At 38.5% G+C, this 24,442-nt stretch overlaps 1 protein-coding gene across 1 annotated transcript in view; it reads right to left on the bottom strand.

The window, feature by feature from the left end:
- Positions 1–19,728, bottom strand: part of PTGFR (prostaglandin F receptor) — a 55,167-nt gene extending 35,439 nt beyond the window's left edge. The window contains exons 1-2 of the mRNA XM_060006175.1: positions 19,635–19,728; positions 17,311–18,180 (exon numbers count right to left, since the gene is read on the bottom strand). Of these exons, the coding sequence (XP_059862158.1) occupies positions 17,311–18,108 (798 nt within the window). The 5' untranslated portion in view covers positions 18,109–18,180; positions 19,635–19,728. The remainder of the gene's footprint in view (positions 1–17,310; positions 18,181–19,634) is intronic.
- Positions 19,729–24,442: the final 4,714 nt, after the last annotated feature.

Here is a 24,442-nt window from a genome sequence, read left to right as displayed (position 1 = left end):
GAGTCCGCCTGCCTATGCAGGGGACACGGGTTCATGCCTCGGTCCGGGAAGATCTCACATGCCGTGGAGCGGCTGGGCGCGTGAGCCATGGCCACTGTGCCTGCGCGTCCGGAGCCTGTGCTCCGCAACGGGAGAGGCCACAACGGTGAGAAGCCCGCGTACCGCAAAAAAAAAGAGAGAGAATTAAAAGAGAGCCAAATAACCTCATCTCAAAAGCAAAATAGGATGGATAACTGCATATTTCAACCAAATGAATGTTCATCAAAATGCCCTTTGCTAAGGCAGCAAAGAAGATGTACTGAGATTATAAACCAAGTAGAATAGATAAGATGAAACTAAATGTTTCCTTTAAAACTTTTGCCACACAATATAATTGTATTTTAAGCCTTAAGGAGAATTGTTTCGAAAGTGTTTCCTTTGTTACTCACAAGCTAATCTTTATTTAACAGTGATTTATTATTTGCCTTACTTCCCAATATAAGTTCTAGAAAAGCAATGTATACATTACTTATATTTCAAATGAAATTTTTCAAACAACTTTCTGCCATATTCCTGCTCTGCTGTAATCCATTCTCTATGTAGAAACCAAAATGATCTTTTAAAGCCATACGTCAGATCATATCTTTCTCTTGTTAAGAAAGCATTTCAACCTAATTTAATCCAAACTCACAGTGACCTAAAACGTCCTTGAAAATCTGACCCTTGCCTTCCTCTCCATCCTCAAATCCTACCACCCTTACCTGTGGTTAGGTAAACCAAAACAAATGGTTTTGCTTCTCATTACAAGAAGCTTATACCCACCACTGAGTTTTTTGTGCTGGTTGTTCCCTCTACCCGACCACCCTGCCCATATATCTTCCTGTGGCTGACTCCTTTTTGTCATCCAGGGCTAACCTCATCATGAAGCCTTCCCTGACCATCCAATCTAAAAGAGTCCCAGCCCACCCTCTGTCATAGCACATACAGCTATACGAAGTCATTCTGTTAATTTCTTTGTTTACTTCTTCTTCCTCTCTCTCTCTCTCTCTCTCTCTCTCTCTCTCTCCCCCCAAATAGTCCCTACCCCTGGCTACCACCACCCTCAGAAGAATGTAACCTCCATAAAAGACGGAATATTGCCTGTCTTATCCAGCACCATGCTCCTAGAACACAGAACAGTCTCTGACACATGAAAGGCTCTAAGAAAAATATTTATTGAATAAATGAACATTTCTAAACATATTATATTTACGGATGCATTTTAGGGTTTTTTTAGAGTGAATTTTCACTAAGGCCATATCTTCAGCTCTCTCTAAAAATCAAGGATGATGGTTTCTTCCAGCTGCAAACATGCCTGGTTATGACTGCAAGACATTTGGGACAAAGAGGCTGTTCACTGAGAGATAAACACATTTTCAGGATAAAAGTTTGTTTTGCTGTAATCAAAATTCTGAAACTGGCTCTTCATGGCACGCTATTCTTGATATTCAATAGCAACTAACAGAGCTGCTATTATCATTTTTGTAATTTACCCAGATAAATTAGGACCCATTTAGCTTGGGGACAGCAGGAAAAGGTAGGAGACTAAGGATATTATCAATAGGAAGAAGAGAAGCAATTTTTTTTTCTAATTTATTTAAGGCAGACTTTTTTAGCAAATTTGTTCAAGGACTTACTCCCAGTCAGGCCTATGTCAGAAAAATAGTAGAGTACAAAAATAATCCTCCTTTTAATCCTGTTCATCTTTCTTCACAAATTACAACCATCTCAATGTCTTTGAGCTATCTTCATGTCAGAGCTCTTCTCTTGACTGAAATCTGAAGATATCTTAATTTTAACTATATAAAATTTGCATTGTAACACATGGCCAGTGATGTTACAACTGCTCATGATGCTAAATGCAAATAATGTCCAGCTAAATGCAAATAATGTCCAAGAATACGATTGTATTCTTTGGGTAAACCTTCTGAACATACAGAATCGTAAATAGTTTCCATGTCTGAAGAAATATACAATTGAAAAGGTAATAGGGATTCAGTGAGTTAACATCTGTAAACTGCTGAGAGCATTGTCTGACATATGGCAGGAGCTATATAGATGAGGGGTTTTAATTAATTCTCACACTACAAAATGAAATTTCTAGGCAAAAACTTTACGTTTAAAATGATCACCACAGTTATAGTTTCTAGTTACCTTTCAAGAACTTTACTGCTTTTTTCCAAAACTAACATTTAAAAATAAAATCCTTATGTGACATCATATGCATTTAATAACCATCATTATAAGGATGTTGCTTCATTCACTAATTTCTTTTGTAACGAAAGGATTCTAATGGATGAGCTGCATTTTCCTTGAACCTCTCCAAGTAGTGTACCACACACCACAAGAAATAGAGTAGAAACATATGGCCTTGACTCTGTCATTAGGGGCTCCCTGTCCATTTGAGATATTAGACAGTCACAAGACAAGTAGTGCAAATTTATGACTATATAGAATTTGATGCTATACTTTATCCATAGAAAGAGAGATAAATGTGGGTTAGAATAATCAGAACAGGTTTCATGAAGAAAATCATTAGATATAAATAAAAACAAATCAAGACTTCCAGAATTGTAATTTCTCTAATAAAAACAAAATCAGATTTGCATCAGTGTAACATGCTATAGCGACATATTCTCCTAGAGAGATGATCTTTAGCCACCAGCCGTATATACATTTGACTATATACTTCATGCTAAACCATGCAATTTCGGCATTTCATTTATGAAACGTTAGATTTTCTTCAAGAAATTTTGGAAGGAAAAATACTTAAGTTACTTAAGCAACATTCATATATGAGTGTTCTGATTTTAATTATAAAAGCATTATTTAAGGAACTGTATTCACCTGTACTTAAAGTCATGCTAGCACATTAATTCCTCTGTCCCCGCCTCAGGCTAGGTGGTAATCTGTCACCGAATAGGGAGACCAAACTTCTCCCTCTACCTACCACAAAGAAGGCTCCTGTTTCCCACAGATGCCAGTGGCATTCAGTGGACAGGAAAAATGAGCTTAATCCCAGAATACACACCTTCATCCTTCAAGCTGAAACGTTTTGGTTTTGCTGTTGGAGAAAGGTGGGTAGGGGGGTGGAGGTAACAAAGAAACTCCTCAGGACTCACGAGGCTTTGTTACTCTGCTCAGGACCTGAATATGCTGGGCATCCTTCAGAAATCACTGTGATGCGTGATTTTTCACTGATTGCTTACTTGTCTCATTATCTTGTTTAGCAGATAAATAAGCTCTGGGCAAGTTGAATTGACATAAACTTGAGCTTTCGGCAACCACGTAAAACAAACCAAGAATTCCAAGAGAAAGGTGACTCCAATGCTGTGGTTATAGATTAAGTCAATTCATACTCAAAGCAGGTATTCGAGACAAGGGCACCGATATAGGTAAAGCTGGTTATTCATTCATCGTAACAGCCAAATATAAAATGGCTTGCCAAATCAAACGTGAAATCCACGTCAATCTAAAACCCTCGAAATAAGCAGGCTAGCTTTTGTATTACTACCATTTATCTTAGACAGACAAACCTAAAGTGCGCAATCAGGAGGTCAATAGCACACAATGGAAATTACTCTGAGACATACTGTTGTCTTCTCCATCATCCAGGAATGCTTTTAGCAAGCTGGCCCTGGCATCCGTATCCACAGATGAGCCTGATACAAGCTTAGAGAGATGAACTAGAAAGGCAAAGATGTCCTCTAAATGTCATACATTTAGAGCTGCTTAGTATTTTTTTTTCTTGATTGAAAACAGCAATTCTTTATATTCCCTTGAAATAAGAAAGAGTCTGCCTTAGCTGTCTTTGGACTTTCAATGGAAAAAACAATCACCACACACCCTATAATAGCTTCAAAACCACCTCATGCTAGCAAAGATTATAAAGACTATGGAATTTTTTTTTTAGCTCTTTTGTATGTCAGGTCATTTTTTGATTCAGAAATAGTATATGAGAGAAACACTGAAATGGTCAGTCACAAAAATGTCATTATAGAAGCATATAAATATTAAACTGTATCAGAAACTAATTTTCTGTTCACTGCACTGAACACAAGCATAATGAAAGAGATATGTGTTGTTACTTCTGTGTTGCAATGTGGAAATAAGCTTTCATATTAGGAAATGAGGAGAAAGAAGGCATTCACACTGTTTTTTCTTTCTATATGCAATTCTAATCTGGCTTTTCCCCAAAAAGACTGCATTTCTAATTTAAGCCTATCCACGGGATATGCTGGGTTGCAGAAACATTCTCAGAAGTTTCTTCCTAGTGCATAGGTCTTGGGCAATTCCAAACTACAACCTGGAGCAGGGACAGGCCAGTTACAGGTGCTGAGGTCCACTGTGGTCTGTAACAAATTCGTGGGAACAGGTAGAACTGACCTACTTTCTAAACTGGAAATTAGCCATGCTCTTCCCTTCACTGACCCCCCCTTCTGATTCAACTTCATGCTTCCCAAATTAGCAGAACTAAAGCACCCACCAGAGTACATACTACAGAATATCAGAAAATTTATTCCCCATGTTGTATTTTCTTCAATGTCAGAATTCTAGAGCTCAACCAAGAGGTATTGGGGGCATGACAGAGAGGGAGAGAAAAGCTCTTCTTGTTCTGCTTGAATGTTATGATGATGCTGTATTCCATTAATAAGAATGGCACAAAAAGATTCTTAGACTATCCCAATAATAGTAAACGCACAAACAAAATGCAAAAAACCCGAAAATTCTATTGCTTTCATTGCACTAATAATGCTCACCTTCAGTATAAGATAAAAAGAATTTAAGGCAAACTGTTTTAAAAGTGAGAGGGAAGGTTGCTTTATGTTTATAAAAGGAATAATTTACAACAAAGATATAAAAGACATGAATTAACCCCGATGACATTATGTTGAAATCTAAATCATCGAAATCCAATGAAAACCATTAGAAATACAAATATAAACTAACAAAACACAAATATAATAAAATTCCAAGTTCTCATACACTTTTTTTTTTTTTTTTTTTTTTGCCATACGCGGGCCTGTCACTGCTGTGGCCTCTCCCGTTGCGGAGCACAGGCTCCAGACGCGCAGGCTCAGCGGCCATGGCTCACGGGCCTAGCCGCTCCGCGGCATGTGGGATCTTCCCAGACCGGGGCACGAACCCGTGTCCCCTGCATCGGCAGGCGGACTCTCAACCACTGCGCCACCAGGGAAGCCCTCATACACATTATTTGACAGAACAATTAGAAAGAATAATAAGAAAATAATATTCTATTACCAATAATATTGATTTAATACCTATGTATTGAACTTTGTAGCTTAAAAAAGAGTGTAAATTCTTTTCAAATGCTCATGGGATATTTACAAAATCTGATAATAAGAAGTTAACTAAAAAAGAAAGAAAGAAAGAAAAAAAACAAGAAGTTAACTAACTTGAAAACAGTAAGGTTTGTAAGTTGATGTATGCCATTTTTTTTTTAACATCTTCATTGGAGTATAATTGCTTTACAGTGGTGAAGCAACTGACAAAGGATATAAGGCATTTTTAAACTGTTAAACTAAATAGCCCTCTGGAAAGACTAATTTTAAAAGAAAAATTTCAAATTTTGTGTTATGACAAAACTACAAAATTATTATTCAAAACATGATTATGATCACGAAAGGGGACACTCTATATTGTAACTGATAAACTGAACACAAGTCTAAATAAAATGTGAAGAAAATGGTAATTGTACGTAAAGTTAAATTTAGATCAATAGGATGAAATAAAGAATATAGAAAGATCCAAATAGGGCTTCCCTGGTGGCGCAGTGGTTGAGAGTCTGCCTGCCAATGCAGGGGACATGGGTTCGTGCCCTGGTCCGTGAGGATCCCACATGCCGCGGAGCGGCTAGGCCCGTGAGCCACGGCCGCTGGGCCTGTGCGTCCGGAGCCTGTGCTCCGCAACGGGAGAGGCCACAACAGAGAGAGGCCTGCGTACCGCAAAAAAAAAAAAAGAAAGATCCAAACACATTTAAGAATTTCATATGTAATAAAGGTAGGAATTTAGAACAGCTGCAGAAAGACCATTTAATAAATGATTTGGAATAACTAGCTAACCATTCAAAAGAAAATTCATGTTATTAATTTGCAAATTAAACCAAAATAAACTATGAATGTATTAAAAACATAAATACAAAAAAATGAAAAAGCAAAAGTGCTAGAAGAAAAAAGAAATGAATACCAATGTCATCCTAGCCTGAAAAAGTATTTCTTAACATGAAACAGAAAGCAGTAACTACAAAAGAAATTATGGATTCATTCACTACTTGTATAATTAAAATACTAAGTTAAAAGGCGAACAATGAATACGGAAAAACAATTGCTTTTATAACAATTGATTTTATAATTATTTTTATATATTAGCATTATCTGGTCTTTGTTATCCAAAAAGTTCTTGAAAATCATTTACAGATACCCACACATTCACAAAAGAAAGGAGATAATGCCCAATAATATAAGAAAAAAAGTTCACTCTGTTAATCAAAGAAATTAAACTAATATGTATTCTGTATCAGATGAGTAAAAGGATGCACCCAGTATGTTAATAGTGTTTATCTCTGGGTACTCAGATTTGGAAGATTTTTTAAAATTTTAATTTGTAGCTTGATGTACTTTCTTACAATAAAATTTTATAGTTAAAGAAAACATTGCATTATTTCAAAGTAGCTTGAAGGAATATAACACATGAAATTTAATATTCCTTAATAAGGATAAGATGCCCGTGGAAATAAGGCGAGGTCTTTCCTTTCCAGCAGAGTTCCTATAACATGAGAGTGCCTCTCCACCCTCACATCTATATATGCCAGCTTTCTGCTGCCTTCGCTGCTTCATCCCTGCTTCGCTCCCCATCCTGCATTCCGTCTCTCTGTCTGTTGTGTGGTTTTTATTTTCCTTGCTTTCTGGTCCTCTGCCATGAACAAAAATGCGAGAAGCAAAACAGGGGAAGATGTAATCAAAGTAATAGCAACAATGACTGTTGCTGCTGCTGCTACAGCAATGTTATTATTTATTATTTAATACTAATACACCTTTGGACCCAGAGGTTCCTCCACTATTACTAAAGCAATTAACCCTCTACCCTGCTCCCAGGCAAGGTCAAAAAAATACAAATAGTTTTATTTATGTCATACTAAAAGAAGAAAGAAAAGGAAAAGGAGGACGCACATAAGAGAGATTGGAGGAGCGAGCACAAAGGTTGTGGGTAAATTGAAGGAGCTAGAAAATATGATTCCTAGAATTTGGCTCAGGAAAATTTTCCCAAGTCATGTCTCTGTCTCTATGCTTTACTGCATTTCTAATTTAAGCCTATCCACGGGATATGCTGGGTTGCAGCATATCCCGTGGAGAGACACCCAGCCTTTTGTTCAGTAAAAACCTGCTCGAAGAATAAATCAGTGAGTAAATTAACAAGTAGATTAAAGAATAAATGATTTTTTAATTTTCTTCATTTATATTATTAATGTTCATAGCAACTTGTTTTTCTTTACCTTCAGTCCTTGCTAACACTTTCTTAACCTAAATTCTTGGATGGAATGATTGGGTTTTGTGATGTTTCATTTCAACAACATTTATTTCTCTTCTATATCCTGAGTCACTTCCCTTGTCAAAAGATAGTATAAAATATTACTTTGAATTATGAAATTTTTATCATCTGATTTAATTTTTCTACTACTCATATTTCATTACTTAAAAAATCTAGCTTTTAATATTAATTTATTACAACCTGCTGTATTCTAATCTTGTTCAAGCCTGTCCCAAATACTAAAGAGTTTGTTATTCTTACACTTTTATATCTCTAGAAATTATATACATTAGTATCTGTTTTCTCCTTGTTTTACCTTACAATTTACATTACTTGACTTTGGATCACAATTTTTTCCAGTAGTATTTCCTTCTAAATGATATGCTATAGATATTTATAAGTTACCAAAAATAATCTTATCCACTACATTCATAACAGTATGCCTGCTACTCTTTTTCTTTTTTTTTTTTTTTTTTGCCATAGCTATTTTATTGTATTTTTTTCAAGCAAAGGCATTTATTTGGTTATCCATTTTAAACATAGCAGAGGGATAGTTGGGGAGTTTGGGATTGACATGTATCTGCTATTTTATTCTAACATAAATTATAATCAAATATCTTCATATTTCAATTTTCTATATATGTCTTCCTTTTTCCTTTTCTATAAACACTGTTAATTAAGGCCATAGATATAGTGACCAATTAAATCACAGAGGTTGTTATTCTGCATCTAGAACACTGCCTGGCACCTGGCAGGTGCTCAATAAACGTTTGTCAAACAAGTAGACAAATAATTCCTTGTGGACTACCAAATTGGAAGTAACGGCTTCCTACTATAGCACCCTTATTCACTTAATAACTAATTAGAAAGTGCCTTTGATCAGCTTGTTGAGAGATGATCTTTTGTTGGCTTTTATTGGTCGACAGCATTAATATTTGCCAGTAATAGCAACATAACGATAATAGTATAATAACTGAAGCATATGGTACTATGTCAGGCACTATTTTAACTTACATCTATTCATTTATTTAGTCCTCACAACAACCCAATGAAGCGATACTATTACTCTACCTATTTTACATGTGAAGAAATTGAAGCACAGAGTGGTTAGGGACACACAGGAACCAGAAGAAACAGGACGTGAACCCAGGCTCTTAACTACTACATGACACTGAGCTAATAGTTTAGCTCCTCGAGTATATCTTTTACTCCAACTAAGTTGTCAGCTCTTCGAGGAAAAAGCTTTATCTTTTGGGCACAGCCCCAATAGTAGTACTTTATACATAACAGTCTCAATAGTTTTTGCTAATTTTAGCTTGGTTCAACAATGTATAAGTTAATATCTAATACATTATTATAATTATAATACTACATTATTAGATTATTTGAATTCAAATAAGATGTGAAAGATTAGCACAAAAACATCTTTACTTCTGGTGAGACAGTGAAATGAGGCACAATAATCTGAACCTTCGAGGGACATTGTTCAGGAACGTTTTCTGATCCCAGCGTGACCAAACCTTCTCAAGACAGGAGAAATGGAAAACATCTGGACTAAACACAGATGACTATTTCTAACTGAGATGGCAGGTAGCAATAACGGCAATAGACGCTTGAGGATCTGGGGACTGTGTTGAGCATTTACTGTATGCCAATCACTATGTTATGAGATTGTAAGGAGGACAAATCATATTTTCCAGTGGTACTTTTAAGTAAGATCCATTTTTATAATCAGTTCACGGATGTACAAAATTGGTTTAGAGTAACTCCAGGTCACAGCTAAGAGATGGTGGGGCTGGGACCCTGCCCCACCCCCCGCCTGTGCTTAAATAACTAGAGCATTCTAAAAGAAATGCTTGACTTGGGACTGTGCACTAAAAGCTAAAGGGAATCTTTTACACAATCCAGTTGTCTCTGTCTCCTTTGCCGTCACACCGCAGCCATACTCTGTTTTGGCATTTCACAATCTGAATTTAATTTGGGGATTCAATAGCTTAGAAGGAGTGAAAAAAAACATCTCCCTGTCTGTATAAAGCCACAACTGTACCCACTCCTCTGTGGCATTACCATCCTGACACCCAGGACAGAGGACTGACAGAATGACAAATTTACACAAGCTTTGAAAGGTAATATTTGCAAATATCAAAAGACAAAATTCTCCTATTGAATGAAATCCTCTCTAAATACAGATAAATGGCATTGAAATAACAGTTAAAATCTGGTGTGGCTGTAAATGATTTCCGAAGCAAACATAAATGCAAATGCATTTTATATACCTCCTGTAAGGATGAGACTAAGCAAATAAAGTTAAAACTGGCAACCCAGAGAGATTTGGGGCAAATCAACATCTTGAATTGTTCTTGAAATATTTGGGGGCTTAATTTAAAACCCCAAAACACATTAAGCGAGAAGAGTTTTAGATTCATGCGGGTATAAATTTAATCCACATGTTTCTGATTCATTTACACTTGAATCATTCAAGTAATATTTTGTAAGTGCCGTCTCAATGTCTGATATCTTTGGGCGTTTTTATGTCTCTCTCCTTAAAAACAGGAAGCCATATTTTGCCAAGAGTAAATAAACTTAAAATACCTAAGTATTCCAGACAACCGTGCACAACTAAATCAACAGACTTTTGTGTAAATTCTCAACCTAGCAGTGTCTTTTTTTAATTGATTGACTTTTGGTCCAATTTTGCACCATACTTTTCCATGAAGAGAGATCACATACTCAAATGAGTTCAATTCCAAAGGCCTATGCATAACTCAATCTATTTACCAAATCACACTGTAAACCTATGTGTAATATACTTTATATTTAGATAATGTGTGAACAAATGGACTTCTAGAAAACGGTCCTAAACCGGATGCTGCAGGAAGCAGACTTTGAGACAGAGATCTACATGCAGGCATTTTTCTGAGCACAGTGAGGTGATGAGGAAAGCAGGACTTGGCACAGGGAGAAGCAGAGCTGGAATGGAGCTACAAGCTCTGAAGCACATATGACCCTTCAGAAATGTCCCAAATGAGGCAAGGGGGTAAGTGCTTTGGATCCCCACACCCACCTGTCACTGTACACAGAATGACCAAAGAGAGGGGGGCACAACCACGGGCAAGGCAGCTCCCTTGACTGAGGGTACTTTCCCCAGGGGCAAAACTCACCACAAAGGGGATCTGGGTGGGGCACCATGTCTACTAAGCAGGTCTGTTGGAGTTCTCTGAGAATTAATCCTCCATGAATAAAAGACCTACTCAATCTTTTAGTCTGATTAGCAATACAAATTGAGCCATGTAGTCACTCAATCAGCTGGCAAAGGCTTGAGGTAAGCAAGCCCATTTCATAGAGAAATTTCAACAATTACTCTGGAGATTTTATTTATGACAATGTACAACCAGTATCTGCAGGTCTTTACTCAAAGAAAGTTTTTCCTTCTGTCTTCTGAAGTGACCCCCTCAAAGATAAAACACCAGTAAAAAATACATACATTTTGGGAGAAAAAAATGTGTGCATGTAGAGAAAAAGGTGGCGCTAAAGATAATAATGGGGCAAATATAACTATGAATAAGTTATATCACCTAATTGTTTCCTTTGCCGTCAATACTTTGTATTTAATACTTGGTTCCTTCGTCCATTCATTCAATTAACATTGGTTTATGACCTACTACTTGTAGAAACTAAAACACAAACCAGTAATATAGCTCCTAGCTACCAAGGACCATTGAGACTAACAGAGGAAATTGGCATGTAAACATCATAACAAAATAATATCATTCCTAGTTTATCCATGATGCTGACAAAATTCCTAAATTCTAGCACCAGATGCAAATTGTAGAATGTTCAGGATTCTCCAGGACACCATTTCCAACTAATACTCCTGGGGAACCTCTGAACACACGTTCCCCTCTCGGACTTCTCCAATCCAAATCCCAATTCAAAGTATTAGAAGTATTCCCGAGACCGACCAATTAAGTCCTGACCTCATCAGCAGACTGGGTCCAAAGTGGAAATGAGGGCCATTACCCACTGAGCCCTCCTTTATGGGAGATTCATTTAGCAAATACTTACTGAGCTCAACTCTGTGCCAGGCACTGGTCTCAGAACTGAGGACGCAGCAATAATCGAGGTCCCTTCCTTCAAGGAGCTTACATGCTAGAGGCAGAAGCCAAAACACAAAATAAACAGAGAAATGTACCCCATGTTATCGAATACTGCTAAGTGCTATGAGAGTAAATAAGGCAGAGCAATGGAGGAGAGAAGAGAAAGGGTACTTTTTAAGATAGACTACCTAGACAACATGAGATTTAAGAGAGGAGTCGGGGGAGAGCCACATGGATGTCAGGAGGAGAGTACTCCAGGCAAGAGAACACCAAGGCTTCAGGGACAGGAATATGTTCCCAAATCTCTCAGAACTGCTCCTCTGCCAGCTCCTGTCACTGACCTCACACCACGTACTCCACGTCCACCCAAACACAAGAGCAGCCTGAATTCCCATCATAGAAACTATATTTAATGTATCTCTAAAACATACTTTTTCGTCTGGATATGAATTTTAAGCTGCATGAGTCTGAGTTGTTTACGAATTTCCTAAAAGTAGAACCTAAGTCTTACCAGTCCTTTCTCCAGACATCATGATTGCTACTTCCACATTCCAAACCGGGGAGCATTCCCACTTCACAGAGGAAACCAGCTAAAACAATTTCCGACAAATCGCCTCTAAGATCAGCAGCAATGCAAGAATAACCAAAAAGATCTGACATAAAACTATATGAGAGTGAGAGTCCATTTTGTTTTTAATTTTAGAATGAAACCCATTCAAAGCCCTTTTTATTTGGTACAATTAGATCCAATGATGGATCTAATTAGTTAAATTTTTAAACTAATTTAAAAATTAGTTAATTTTTTTAGTTTGGGAAATAATTCAAACATGTACACATTATGTATATACATATTTATACATTTTCCGTATTTTTCTTTTCACTTGAAGCATGTAACTATACATCTGTTCACCGTCCTTTCAGTGTAGAGGCAGGTGCACAAGACACATACACAGATTTCCATTACACAGGTCTTACATACAATAATGAGAGCCAGCCTCTCAAAGAAAGCAATCTTCACTAGTAGTCAAAATGTCCTATTCTGTTGTGTTGTTCCATCGTTTGCCACTAGCCCTGTAAGACCTGGTCATTATGATGCCAATACCTTTAGTAATTCAGTAGAATTCAATTAACCATTCATTTTTTGATTTATATCTGACAAACATCTTAGTGACCAAATGTTTAACTATATGACTAGAAATACTAGCGGAAGAGTAACAACCTTAGAAAAATCAAATTCAAACTCTACCTACACAAGAAAACACATTTCTTGGGTAAACTCACCTACATAAGGTATCATTTTCTCTTCATATACTTTATACTTCTTTTCCCAATTCAAAATGAACCTCTACCCTTGAAGAGAAGGTAAACAAACTAAACAGCCTTCCAGAAAAGATCCCTGAAGTTTAATTGTGTCATAACTCGACAGTTGCTGACTTAAGGAACAGATTAAAAATTACCATTTGGTTTCAATATTTGCTTAATTAACGCTCACCTACAGAACTCAGAATCCACATTCTGGTCAATCATTTCCAATCTCTTGACATTCATACTACTTAAGTTACAGTCAAGCAGTCAACAAGTATTTAATGCTCTGCCAAACTAGTGAAATAAGCATAGCAATAATAATAAATTCCTTTTAGGACTACATATTCTAGAAATGGAACATTAAAAAGAATCAGTACCTGTAGAAAGACAGAAGCAAAGACTATTAAGGAAATGTTACTTAGAAGTGCTGTTAAATGTCTTCTTTTTCTCCGTCACTTTAGAAACATCAGAAAAAATCTTCAAGATTTATTTGGAAAAAGTGATTTACCTAGAATGCATGCAAGACAATTTTATAATTGCCATTTGACTCTCAAAGATTTTTGTATTAACTTGTTGCTAAATGGAATTGTAAGCTAATAAGTACCTATTGTATTTTCCTGGATTTTTCAGTTGGGATTGTAATTAAATGAATTTATATGAGTTAACCATGTTTAAAACTATAAAATTCAGTTATTGAAAATTTTTTTAAGTCATTAACAAGTTATATTTTAAACTAATATTACAATTGTACTACATTTCTAAATTTCAGTTCCTGAAAATACACACACACACACACACACACACACACACACATTTTCCCCTTTGTGGGAAAAAAACAAACAAACATTAAATTAAGAAAAACAGCTATAGGGGATTTTTAGGGTGGTGAAACTATTCTATATGATACTGCAATGGTGGACACATGTCAATATACATTTGTCAAAACCCACACACTGTACAACATAAGGAGAACCCTAATGTAAACTACAGACTTTAGTCAATAATAATGTACAAGTATTGGCTCATTGATTGTAACGAATGTACTACATCAGTGCAAGATGTTAATAATAAGGATGACTGTGGGGTGGAGGGGTGGAGACATGAGGAGCTATATGTGAACTCTGTGTTTTCCACTCATTTTTCTGTAAACCTAAAACTACACAAGAAAAATTAAGTCTATTAAAAGAGAAATTTCTAACAAACATCATGATCATCTTACCTTTGTATTAAAGTCAATCATCAAACTTAATAAAGTATCCCCCTTTTCATCAGCTACAAATTTAAAAAGTTTTAGAAATTATGCCACTATTGATGTTTTGATGCAGTAAATCTTGCCAAACCCAGACACCATCATCCGCATTACTCACTTCCTCCTTTTAGTGTATGCACCTGTACCCCATTCCAGTTTGAGGCTTGAAAATGACAGTGAACACAGGTCAAAGAGTGTCTTCAGATGTTCATTCAAATGACAAATCCAACATTTCATCCTCATCAATCATAGAGAGAAGGCACATGGTGTAAAGTAGGCCATTGACATGGAAGATGTCACAACTATAGTGCATCTATGGGAATTTAGAAGCTTGGTTTCAGAGATATTTTTTAAACAAGAAGCTTTTAAAATATAGGGTGGAGAATAATGGCTCAGTCATTAATACCTATGCAGTTCCTCCTGGGCACTTACGTAGTAAAGAAGAAATGGTTCAACAGAGGAATCAGTGTTAGGTGTTATTTTGGCATTCCCAAGCCTGGGTTTTTCACTCAGGTTCCATTTAGAACTGTCTGGTGGTCTTAATGTAATGTGCAAGGCACTTATGTCCAGGCCACAAGTTATAAATCCTTCAGACAGAACTTGCCATGAAGACCCAAGACTCCACAAGAGAAACTGAAAATAATGCTTGAAACAACTTAAAACATCAATCCAGCAGGGGTATCTGTGGTAGACCTACTACACATCTAATGCAGAAATAATTTTCCACACTAAAAAGCATTTTAGAAGTATTGATACATTGGTGTCATAGGTGTAGCAATAATTCACAGTTAAATAGAACGCAGACCTCAGAAAATGTTTCACAAAAATAAAATTATATTCCACTAGGAAATATGTTCAAAATATGAATTAAATTGTAATATCTATTTTAACAGTAAAGAAAACCAAAAATTCAGGACAAGAAATTAGAGAAAAACATAAATTCAAAATATCCATGGTGAGGATGAAATTTTGTTACTTTCCATTCCCTTACAGTAGTTAACCTATAACTCCTATTTCTCAAAGTCAAAAGCCAGAACTAAGTAGAATTTTAAAGGTGACTCAGAACAAGCAAAAACCAAAACACCAGTGATTAGCCCAGTTGTCCAGATTATCTGTCTCTCATTAAGTTCACTATTTCATGGTTTTCAGGTTTTCTCCAGAGCTAGGACCTTCATTTTTACATTTTCTTTAAATATTTTCAGCTACCTCTTTTCTCCCTTTCTTAGTATTCCCTTTCCAACCCTCAAATTAATTTCGTTTTTGCTCAGACTCACTGTTTATTTTAAAAAGCTACTCTATTTAAAAGTTTAAGAAGAAGAGGAGCATTACTCTAAGGGAATTTCCTTTGTCAAGTAGCATAAATTAAACTCTCTAAGAATGAACACTGAAATGACTCGATGTGTTGATAGAACTCGTCTCTGCTATTCAGATTCAAACAACTGAACTATGAGCTCAGATGAGATCCCTAACTGGGGTCACCCAAGGCCTCCTAAATTGACAATAAGCCAGCCTCAAAACGTTGACTTGCCATTGACAGATGTAGCCTATCCTCTCCTCGGTTGGGCCCCTAGGACAGTTCTGGAACATCACGAAAAAAATATTTAAATGATACAAAAATTCCGGAAGCCAAATTCAAATTGTGAGGAAATAACAGAGATAGAAACAAATTTTTTTTTTTTTTTTTTGCAGTACGCGGGCCCCTCACTGCTGTAGCCTCTCCCGTTGCGGAGCACAGGCTCCGGATGCGCAGGCTCAGCGGCCATGGCTCACGGGCCCAGCCGCTCCGCAGCATGTGGGATCCTCCCGGATCGGGGCACGAACCCGCGTCCCCTGCATCGGCAGGCGGACTCTCAACCACTGCACCACCGGGGAAGCCCAAGAAATATTTTAAAAGTAGAAATCTTTTTGCAGAATAAAATCAACTACCATAGGATCTGTCTGCAGCAACAGCTCTCAAAGACTTTTCTGTTCACCAGGACCATCAGGATTGTTTATTAAAACCCTACTGGTAACAGTTCTTGGACAATGGACCTAAGGGGGCCTAGAAGAACTGCATTATTAACAAGCACCTGCATAACACGATGCAAGGTATGACCATGACCTTTGTGTTATGTCTACCTTTGTCTCACCCTTTTGCTTTACCTCTACCTGGGTATCACCTGTATTACTATCTTTGGATACCAATCTGTTTCCCCACTGGTACAAAAAAAGGGATCAAAATAATCTTTACTGCCATCAGGAGCTACATACAGAAGGATGTTTTCTCTTTCGTTGTATGTTATCACTTTTTCCATCATAAAGTAAACTGTTGGAGACAGTTATGGTCATACTTATCAATCATAAGTATTTTGTCTTCTACCTAGAAAGTCATATAAATGATTTATGTTTGTTGCTAATTCTTTAAACTTAGCCGTCATTTCCAAATAAAAATACCAAGCTGTTAAATATAGCTGCTGGCTAAATTGAAAAAGAGGAAGGAATGAAATGATAAGAGAAGAATCCCTGGCTCTCCTGCCAATCATACCTCTCCCTGCATTACTATCATCCTGGGTTAGTGAACTAGTGATTCTTTATCTACCCATCTAGTTCACCTACACTATCCAACTATCTCAACCCATCACCTCCCTTTGCGAGCTGAGACCTGGTCATTGTGTGCTGAGAAGCAGCCAGTCTATAAATTACAAGTCCATGTGGTTTTCTATCAAGACTTACTGGAGTCCATTCTAATATTGTTTTATAGCCTTTTTTTTCACATTTTAGAAACTAATCATATTCAGTATATTAAAACTATGTTACTTTTGTGAAAATTACTTTATACCACACTGCAACAGGTAACACTATGGTTAGAATTGTTTAGGGAGAGATTTCTTTTAATTCTGGGCTTGTGGGGAAATAACCATCTATGTCATAAATAGCTTAATTCTAAGCCAGAGCTGAGAACTAAAGTAAGTTCTGAGTAGAAGTAAGTTCCAGCATTTAAAAGATGAAACAGCATTGCCCATCAAGACTACCAACTTTGAAAAGACAAGAAACCTTGTATTGAATATCGATTAACTGAACAAAGCAAAAATTGTCAAAACCGTAGGTCCTTACCAGAAACGGACTCCAGCAAACGCAGGAGACACACATTATACCCAGGAGCTGGATGACCATTTCAAAATGATGAGACCTGCCTTGTCTGTGCTGCTGACTTTTAAATTTAACTCTTAAAAGTGAAATTCCTGTGATGGCATTGCAAAAAAATGAAATACCAAGGGCTAGGAGCCCCAGAAATGAAAAAAGTAAAAGATAAAACCTATCTTCCCAGTCTTTGATGTGATCTGTTTTGTAGAAACACCAGGTCTTCGACGCTTGAATTTTATAGTCACGATGCCCAAGGATGGGCAGCAAAGCTACGAAAACAGCAAAAAAGCACACTCCACTCAACATCATTTTAACATGTTTGGATGTAATTTTCGTAGAGTGAAATATTGGTTGGGTGACTCCAATACATCGCTCAATGGCCATCACACTGCCTAGAAAAAGTGGGCACAGACCAGAGAATACCATGCAGATACCAAAAATACTGCAAAGGACGTTTGATTTGTCAAAATGGATCCAGTCTTTATCAGAAGCATATACAAAGACTGCTATAGCTCCATTGATGAGGTGCCCAAAGAAATCTGTGATTACCAGAGCACTAGCTAAAAGCAAAAACGATGACTTGTACTTCTGTCTAAATCTCTGGTATGCCTTCATGAGAATAGCAATAGCAAGGCTGTTTGATAAGATTCCCACTGTCATGAAGGTTATCGAAAAAGATATTGAAAGCTCTTCTTCCATTTGGCAAGTTGTATTTGAAAGGAGCCCGGCTGCAGGAGACACTGGCTGTTTGGAATTGTTCGTGGACATTGTTGTGGAGATAAGAGCTGGCCACTCAAGTCATCTCCCTCTCAAAACAGTGCAGGCTTGCGGTCCAGAGATCTGTAGCATAAAGACAGAGAAATTATGAGCCCTGGATAACTGTTCATCTGACATTGAAGGCCAAAGCTCCCCAGCACCCTGTGGTGGGAATCAGACTTATCTGGCCTGTCATGAGCAAGGTTGCATCATACTGAAAATAGCACACATCTGCCTGCAGTTCCACATTTCATTTTCAAGGTAAAGAAGCTACCAGAATTGAGACCCCTTGGTTAACCTCTATGGCTACTCTGCCACTGGGCACCTCCTAAACTGCCTCCTGACAATTCACTGACACCTTAAAACTCCTAAGGTTTACGAAGTCGCTTAACAAAGCTAGATTTAAACCCAGTTGAGTTTTTAAAGTATAATAGTCTATTTTAATAACTAGGTGACTTTCAAAGTTTCTGCTTTTTTCTCTGATGAGCTTTGTCCCCAAAGTGCAGATTATTTCTCTGAGACCTATGACTGTCAGGCAGACAAAATCATCTTCTCCAAACTTTGGGAGGGTGCAAAGTGGAGCCACAAGCTCACTGACGCTGCATGGGGCGTCTCTGAATAAGTTCTAAAACTATTTGATTTAGGTCAAATAACAGCAAACCACACACATCAGTGACCCCTGGAAGGCTCAGTGTTGAGTCTCTAGGAAGATTTTCTGGTCCAGCTACCACCTGTGCAGAAATGTTGGCTGATGAGAGCATAGAAGGCAGGCCGCCCTCACTGTGGGCGCATCTGCCTAGATGCTGTTGATCTAAGTTATAGCTTCAGGGTAGTTACATCCCAGGCGAATTATTTATTTGTCGCTCTTTCTCTAGTGAGTTGAGGCCTGAGTCACAGACCCTCTATACCCGCCACTACTGCCACCCCGCCCCGAGCTATTTCCACCGGCGTTTCCCCAGCAGCTTTCTGGGAGGCTAGGAATTCCGGAGCCAGCCTTTCCTGGGACCTGCCCAAGTGGGGCCGCCCGGGACTGCCCGGAGGGCGGCCGCCTCCTCCGGTCTTACTCACAGCTCGACTTTCGATCACTACTACCCCACCGCCCCCAGGCCTCTGCTTGCAACATCCTTCCCAAACCTCTGAACTGCCTGAAACTTTCTGCGATTGCTCAAACGCCAGAGGCCGATTTCCCTCCCACCCCGGGGGGCGCCAAAGGCCTGCGCTGGCCAGGATGCCGGAGTCGAAGTGTCGCGGGCGGGGAAGCAAGGAGAGGGAAGGGGATCTTTTCCTTTACCCGTTTCCCTCCTCTGAGATCCGTTCTACCCGGTCCCCAGGCGCGCACCTCAGGCTCCAGACGGATCAGACATTGCTCTGCGGGTCTCCCCAGCTTGGGGCATCTGGTCCAAACTTGTTGGCCAGCTCAGGCTAAGGTGCCCTCCGGTGCCGCCGGCTGCTGCTGCCGCCGGGCATCCGAGGTGGGGTGGCTAAACCTCAGTCGGGTGGCCAACGCGTGGGAATCCAGCCGCTGAAGGGGTGTTTACCTTGGCATCCCGGGCCGCGGGCAGGGCTCTAGGTGGAGCAGAAGAGCGCGCGGGTCCGTGGGCCATCCCGCGCCCGGCTTCGCTCCGTCGCTGCCGCCGGTTCCTGGGGCTCTGCGCCGCGCTCTCGCTCCAGCTCCGGCCCGGGCTCCGACTCTGTCTCGCCGCGCGTGTTTCTGCGCGCGCTCCCAGCGCGGAACCTGCCGGGTGCGCTGGGCTCCCCCGATCCTTTAGCACCTAGCGGCGCTCACCGCCTGGGCGGGGTGGAGGGCGCGGTTGACCTCCGCCCCTTCCTCTCCGCCCCTTTTGCTTGGAGTCCAGAGCCGGACCCGGAGGGACTTGAGAACCGCGCTCGGGTGCTACGTCCCCCTCCTCAGCATCAGAGCGGCCCCCTCAGCTGCCCGACCACTTAAGGAAAAGTTTTGTTTTAAACTCATTCTCCAGCTAAAGGCGCCATCTCTACGGCTGTAAAATAGGAACAAGGAGAGCTGAGGAAAGCCTGCAGAAAGCTGTCGTGACAGCGTCTTGAACTGTCAGATTGCAGATTGCAGACACTTGCTCCCAAATCCAGCTCAAAAAGGATAAAGAAACCAGGTAGAAGGAAAGAGATGGTGTATTTGGGCTTAGGGACCGACATCCCCAGGAAGTTAAAAACAGGTATTCGGGGCCACGTGTTGTCAATGGAAAGTCACTGCCTTAGGATTCACTGTCACTTAGAGGACTGGACTGTTCCTAGCTTTCTAAAGAATGTGAGAAGGGAAAGGGATAAGCAGTATTCTCACAGGACACATGCAGATAAAGCATTAGTAACATTTTAATGATCAAAAAAGCCCAATGGTGAGAGAATTTCTAGTGGTATGTTTACCCAAAGAGATGTGACTCTTAAATTTTGTGGAGATTATTTTTATGATCAAGTAAAGAAAAATCCACTACTTCATTAGGAATTATAATTTGAGCCATTTTAATGCTGTAACCACTTTTTGCTAATATTGTTTTGATCTGTACCTATTAACTATCTCATTTTTATAGCTAATCACTTATGGAAATCTATTACTGACCTTTGCTCTTTTATCAGTAAAATATTGCCACGGCTTTTGTGAAAAACCAATGCCACATGGAAATAAACTCTCTTTTCTCCATTCTAAAATCAGAAAGGGCCTCTAAATTCCTAGAAATTGGAAAGGATCATAAAGTGCTACAGTGAGATAAAATAAATTAGCCATTAACTATAGAAAAGAATGATTGCACAGCTTTCCCCTGTGGTAAATATTGAGGGTTTTTTTAATGATATGATCATAACTTGTAAAATAAACTGTTACTCAGGTATGGTCAGGGAATTGAAAAATTTGGTTAACCAAATATTCTGGTTAGTAGAGAAATATTACATCTGGATGACCAGTGTCCAAAAAACAACTATGTAATAAACCACATGGAAAATGTGCATGACACAGAGAACTATTCTTTCCTTTAGTGATTAACAGCACTTAATCACATTAGATGCAATTACCTATTTACTTATGTCTCTCCCACTGAATTGAATTCCTGCAGAAGTCTCATTCATCTCTCCGTCCTCACCCAGGACTATGCCTGGTCACTTATCCAACGCTGTCTGAATTCATCAATGTTATAACCGACATTTCCAGTATCACACTTCAAAATCTTGAACAGTCCCCATCTCTCACTGGCACATCTCACTAACAACAGCTGCTCAATCTACTGGGTAAAGAAAGAGAAAATTCTCGTTAATGCAATTTCAAGTCATAATATTTATTATGTAATATATTCAAAACATTATTAATTTAGTTTTCAAAGTACTAGATAAATCCTATTTAAAAAAAAAAAACTTTCCAATACAGAAACAGGAAGAAATAGAAAACAGAAATAGAAACAGAAAATGTAAGTAGACCAATCACAAGCACTGAAGTGGAGACTGTGATTAAAAATCTTCCAGTAGGGCTTCCCTGGTGGCGCAGTGGTTGAGAGTCCGCCTGGCGATGCAGGGGACATGGGTTCGTGCCCCGGTCGGAGAAGATCCCACATGCTGCAGAGCGGCTGGGCCCGTGAGCCATGGCCGCTGAGCCTGCGCGTCCGGAGCCTGTGCTCCGCAACGGAAGAGGCCACAACAATGAGAGGCCCGCAAAAAAAAAGCATCCACTTCACATGTATTCTTGGAGTTCCTTTTTTAGAATCCATTCCTTAATCGACACATTTCACCTGAGTCTCAATAAAAGATTCTAAAGCATCTACATCTCTTCTCAAGATAGAAAGAATATATTAGTATCAGTAGAGAAAGCTACTAATTTATATGGAAGATTAAACAGCTAACTACTCTTAAAAGAAAAAATTATATGTCTGGCCTTATCACACCCAAATCTGGTCCCCTATTCCAAGTTCCCAATGGCAGCCTCTGACTGCTTATATAAGGAAGACTAGCTGGCCAATCAGCAGATGAGAGAAACAAACAGATCAAAAATTGTGTGTGGGGGGAGGGGATGGCTGATAAACTTCTGAAAAGTGGTAGTTGGTATTGCTACTGCTAAGTGGACGCACATAAAACTCTTAATTTATACATTCATTCAACAAATTTCTTGAGCACCTACTTTGTGTCAGGCACTGTTTCTAAGAGGCAGAGGTACAGCTGTGTGGACAAAGAATCCAAGCCTCTGCTCTGGTATGGCTTCTAGGCTGGGGGAGGTACTTACTTTTGTGGAGCATGTGTCCAAAACCCTGATGTGATTTGGTGGCTTCCCTTTAATGGAGGCAAAGCTGATGTCAGCCTGTCTGCAAGGAGATAACATACCATGACAGGTGTGTACCTGGCAATCATCTTCATTCAGGATAAGATGCAGATCACTTTGCTCAGAAGAGTGTGCACATTATAATTAAAGTCAGAGAAACTGGGACTCAATAACACTGAGGCTGAAATTAAAACTCCATAAAAATCAAAGGAAGTGTTGGAAGTTGATTTTTATAGTTTTAATAAAACTGTCTAGGAAAACTTTTCTGGAACTTGCCATTGACATTAATACTAGAAACTATGCCCAGTTTGGTAGTAATGAAACTAATAACAACTTCTTTTGTCTTTTTACTTTTATTATGTAACTCTTTGAAACATGAAAAGTAACATACATAATGCATTTGTAAGTTGTGAATTATAAAATAAACACCCATGCACCTACTATCTAATTTAAGGACGGCATTAATTTCCTAGCACTGCTGTTACAAAGTACCACAAACTGAGTGGCTTAAACAACAGAAATGTATTGTCTTATAGTTTGGAGGTTAGAGTCCAAAATCAAGGTGTTGGTTAGTTCCTTCTGAGGGAGAATCTGTTCCATAAACCTGGCCTAGCTTCTGATGAATTTCTGGCAATCTTTATTGTTGCTTATCTTTTAGATGCCTCACTCCAATCTCTGCCCTTCATCTTCACGTGCCATTCTCTCTCTTTGTCCTCACATGACCATCTTCTTATAAGGAGCCCAGTCATATTGGATTTGGGATCCACCCTACTCCAGTACGACCTGATTTTAATTGATTTCATCTGCAACAACCCTATTTCCTAATACAGTCACACTCTGAGATACCCGGGGTTGGGACTTCAACATATTTGAGGGGAGGGCAGGGAGTAATTCCATCCATAACAAGGGCTAGACTAGAACATTACTAATATCGTTACATCTATCTGCATATTTCTGCCTCCATTTCATTCCTCTGTATCCATCCCCCAGAGATAACCCCTATCCTGAACTGTTTGTCATCATTCCCTTGCCTTTTATTGTTTTATCACATAAATAACCAGATGAACCAATATGTAATTTAATTTTCCTTGTTTTGTAACTTAACCTTCTGTAACTTGTTTCTTTAATGCAAGATTTATAAGATTCACACATATTGTATACAGTAATATTCATTTACAAAATTCTATAGTCAATGTTTGGATATCCAAATTTTTAGAATATCATCCTGTTAATAACCATTGGGATTATTTCCAGTTTTTTGTTCTTAGGAAATAATCTACTATGAATAATCTTGTATTTATCACGTTGTGTAGGAGTTTCTCTAGGATATATACCTAGAGTGAAATTACTGGGTCATAGCATATGAAAATGTCTAACTTGCCAAGATAAGGCTGTGCCTAAGAGATTTCCTTTACATTTGTGATAACACTTGCAATTGTCTGTCTCTTTAATTATTACCAACCAGATGGTTGTAAAGTGATATCACATTGGGAAACTAAATTATATTTCTCTTTGCATTCCTGTTTCTTCTTCTGTGAAATATCTGTTTGTCTCTTTTGTCCAAATTTTTACTGGGTTATTTATCTTCTTATTAATTCTTTATGTGTTCCAGATACTAATCCTCTATCAGTTGTAGAGCAAACATCTTTTTCCAAATCACAGCTTGCCTTTTCATTTTCTTTACTATCATTTCTTTGCTATCATTTTTTTTACAAGCAGTGCTTAATTTAATGGTGTCAAATTTAAATATTTTTAATCTCACATTTTATGCTGTACTCTAACATTTTTTGTGTTACATTTTAAAATGCCTTCCAGAACCTGGATTATAAAGATATTCTACTATACATTTTCTAAATGTTCTAACATTTTTGCCTTCCACGTTTGAGTCTTTAATCCTTCAGATAATTATTTTTGAGTATTTGTGAAGTAGGAATCCAGGGTTTTTCTCCATATGGATAACCAACATTTGTGGCGCCATTATTAAATGATCCCACTATTATGGGTTGAATTGTGTCCCCCAAAATGCAAATATTGAAGTCCTAACCTCCAGCACCTCAGAAAGTGACCTTATTT

Source organism: Delphinus delphis, chromosome 1, assembly GCF_949987515.2.
Source record: "Delphinus delphis chromosome 1, mDelDel1.2, whole genome shotgun sequence".
Lineage (NCBI taxonomy): Eukaryota > Metazoa > Chordata > Mammalia > Artiodactyla > Delphinidae > Delphinus > Delphinus delphis.
Note: the sequence above shows the minus strand (reverse complement) of the source record. Positions and strands in the feature narration are given on the sequence as shown.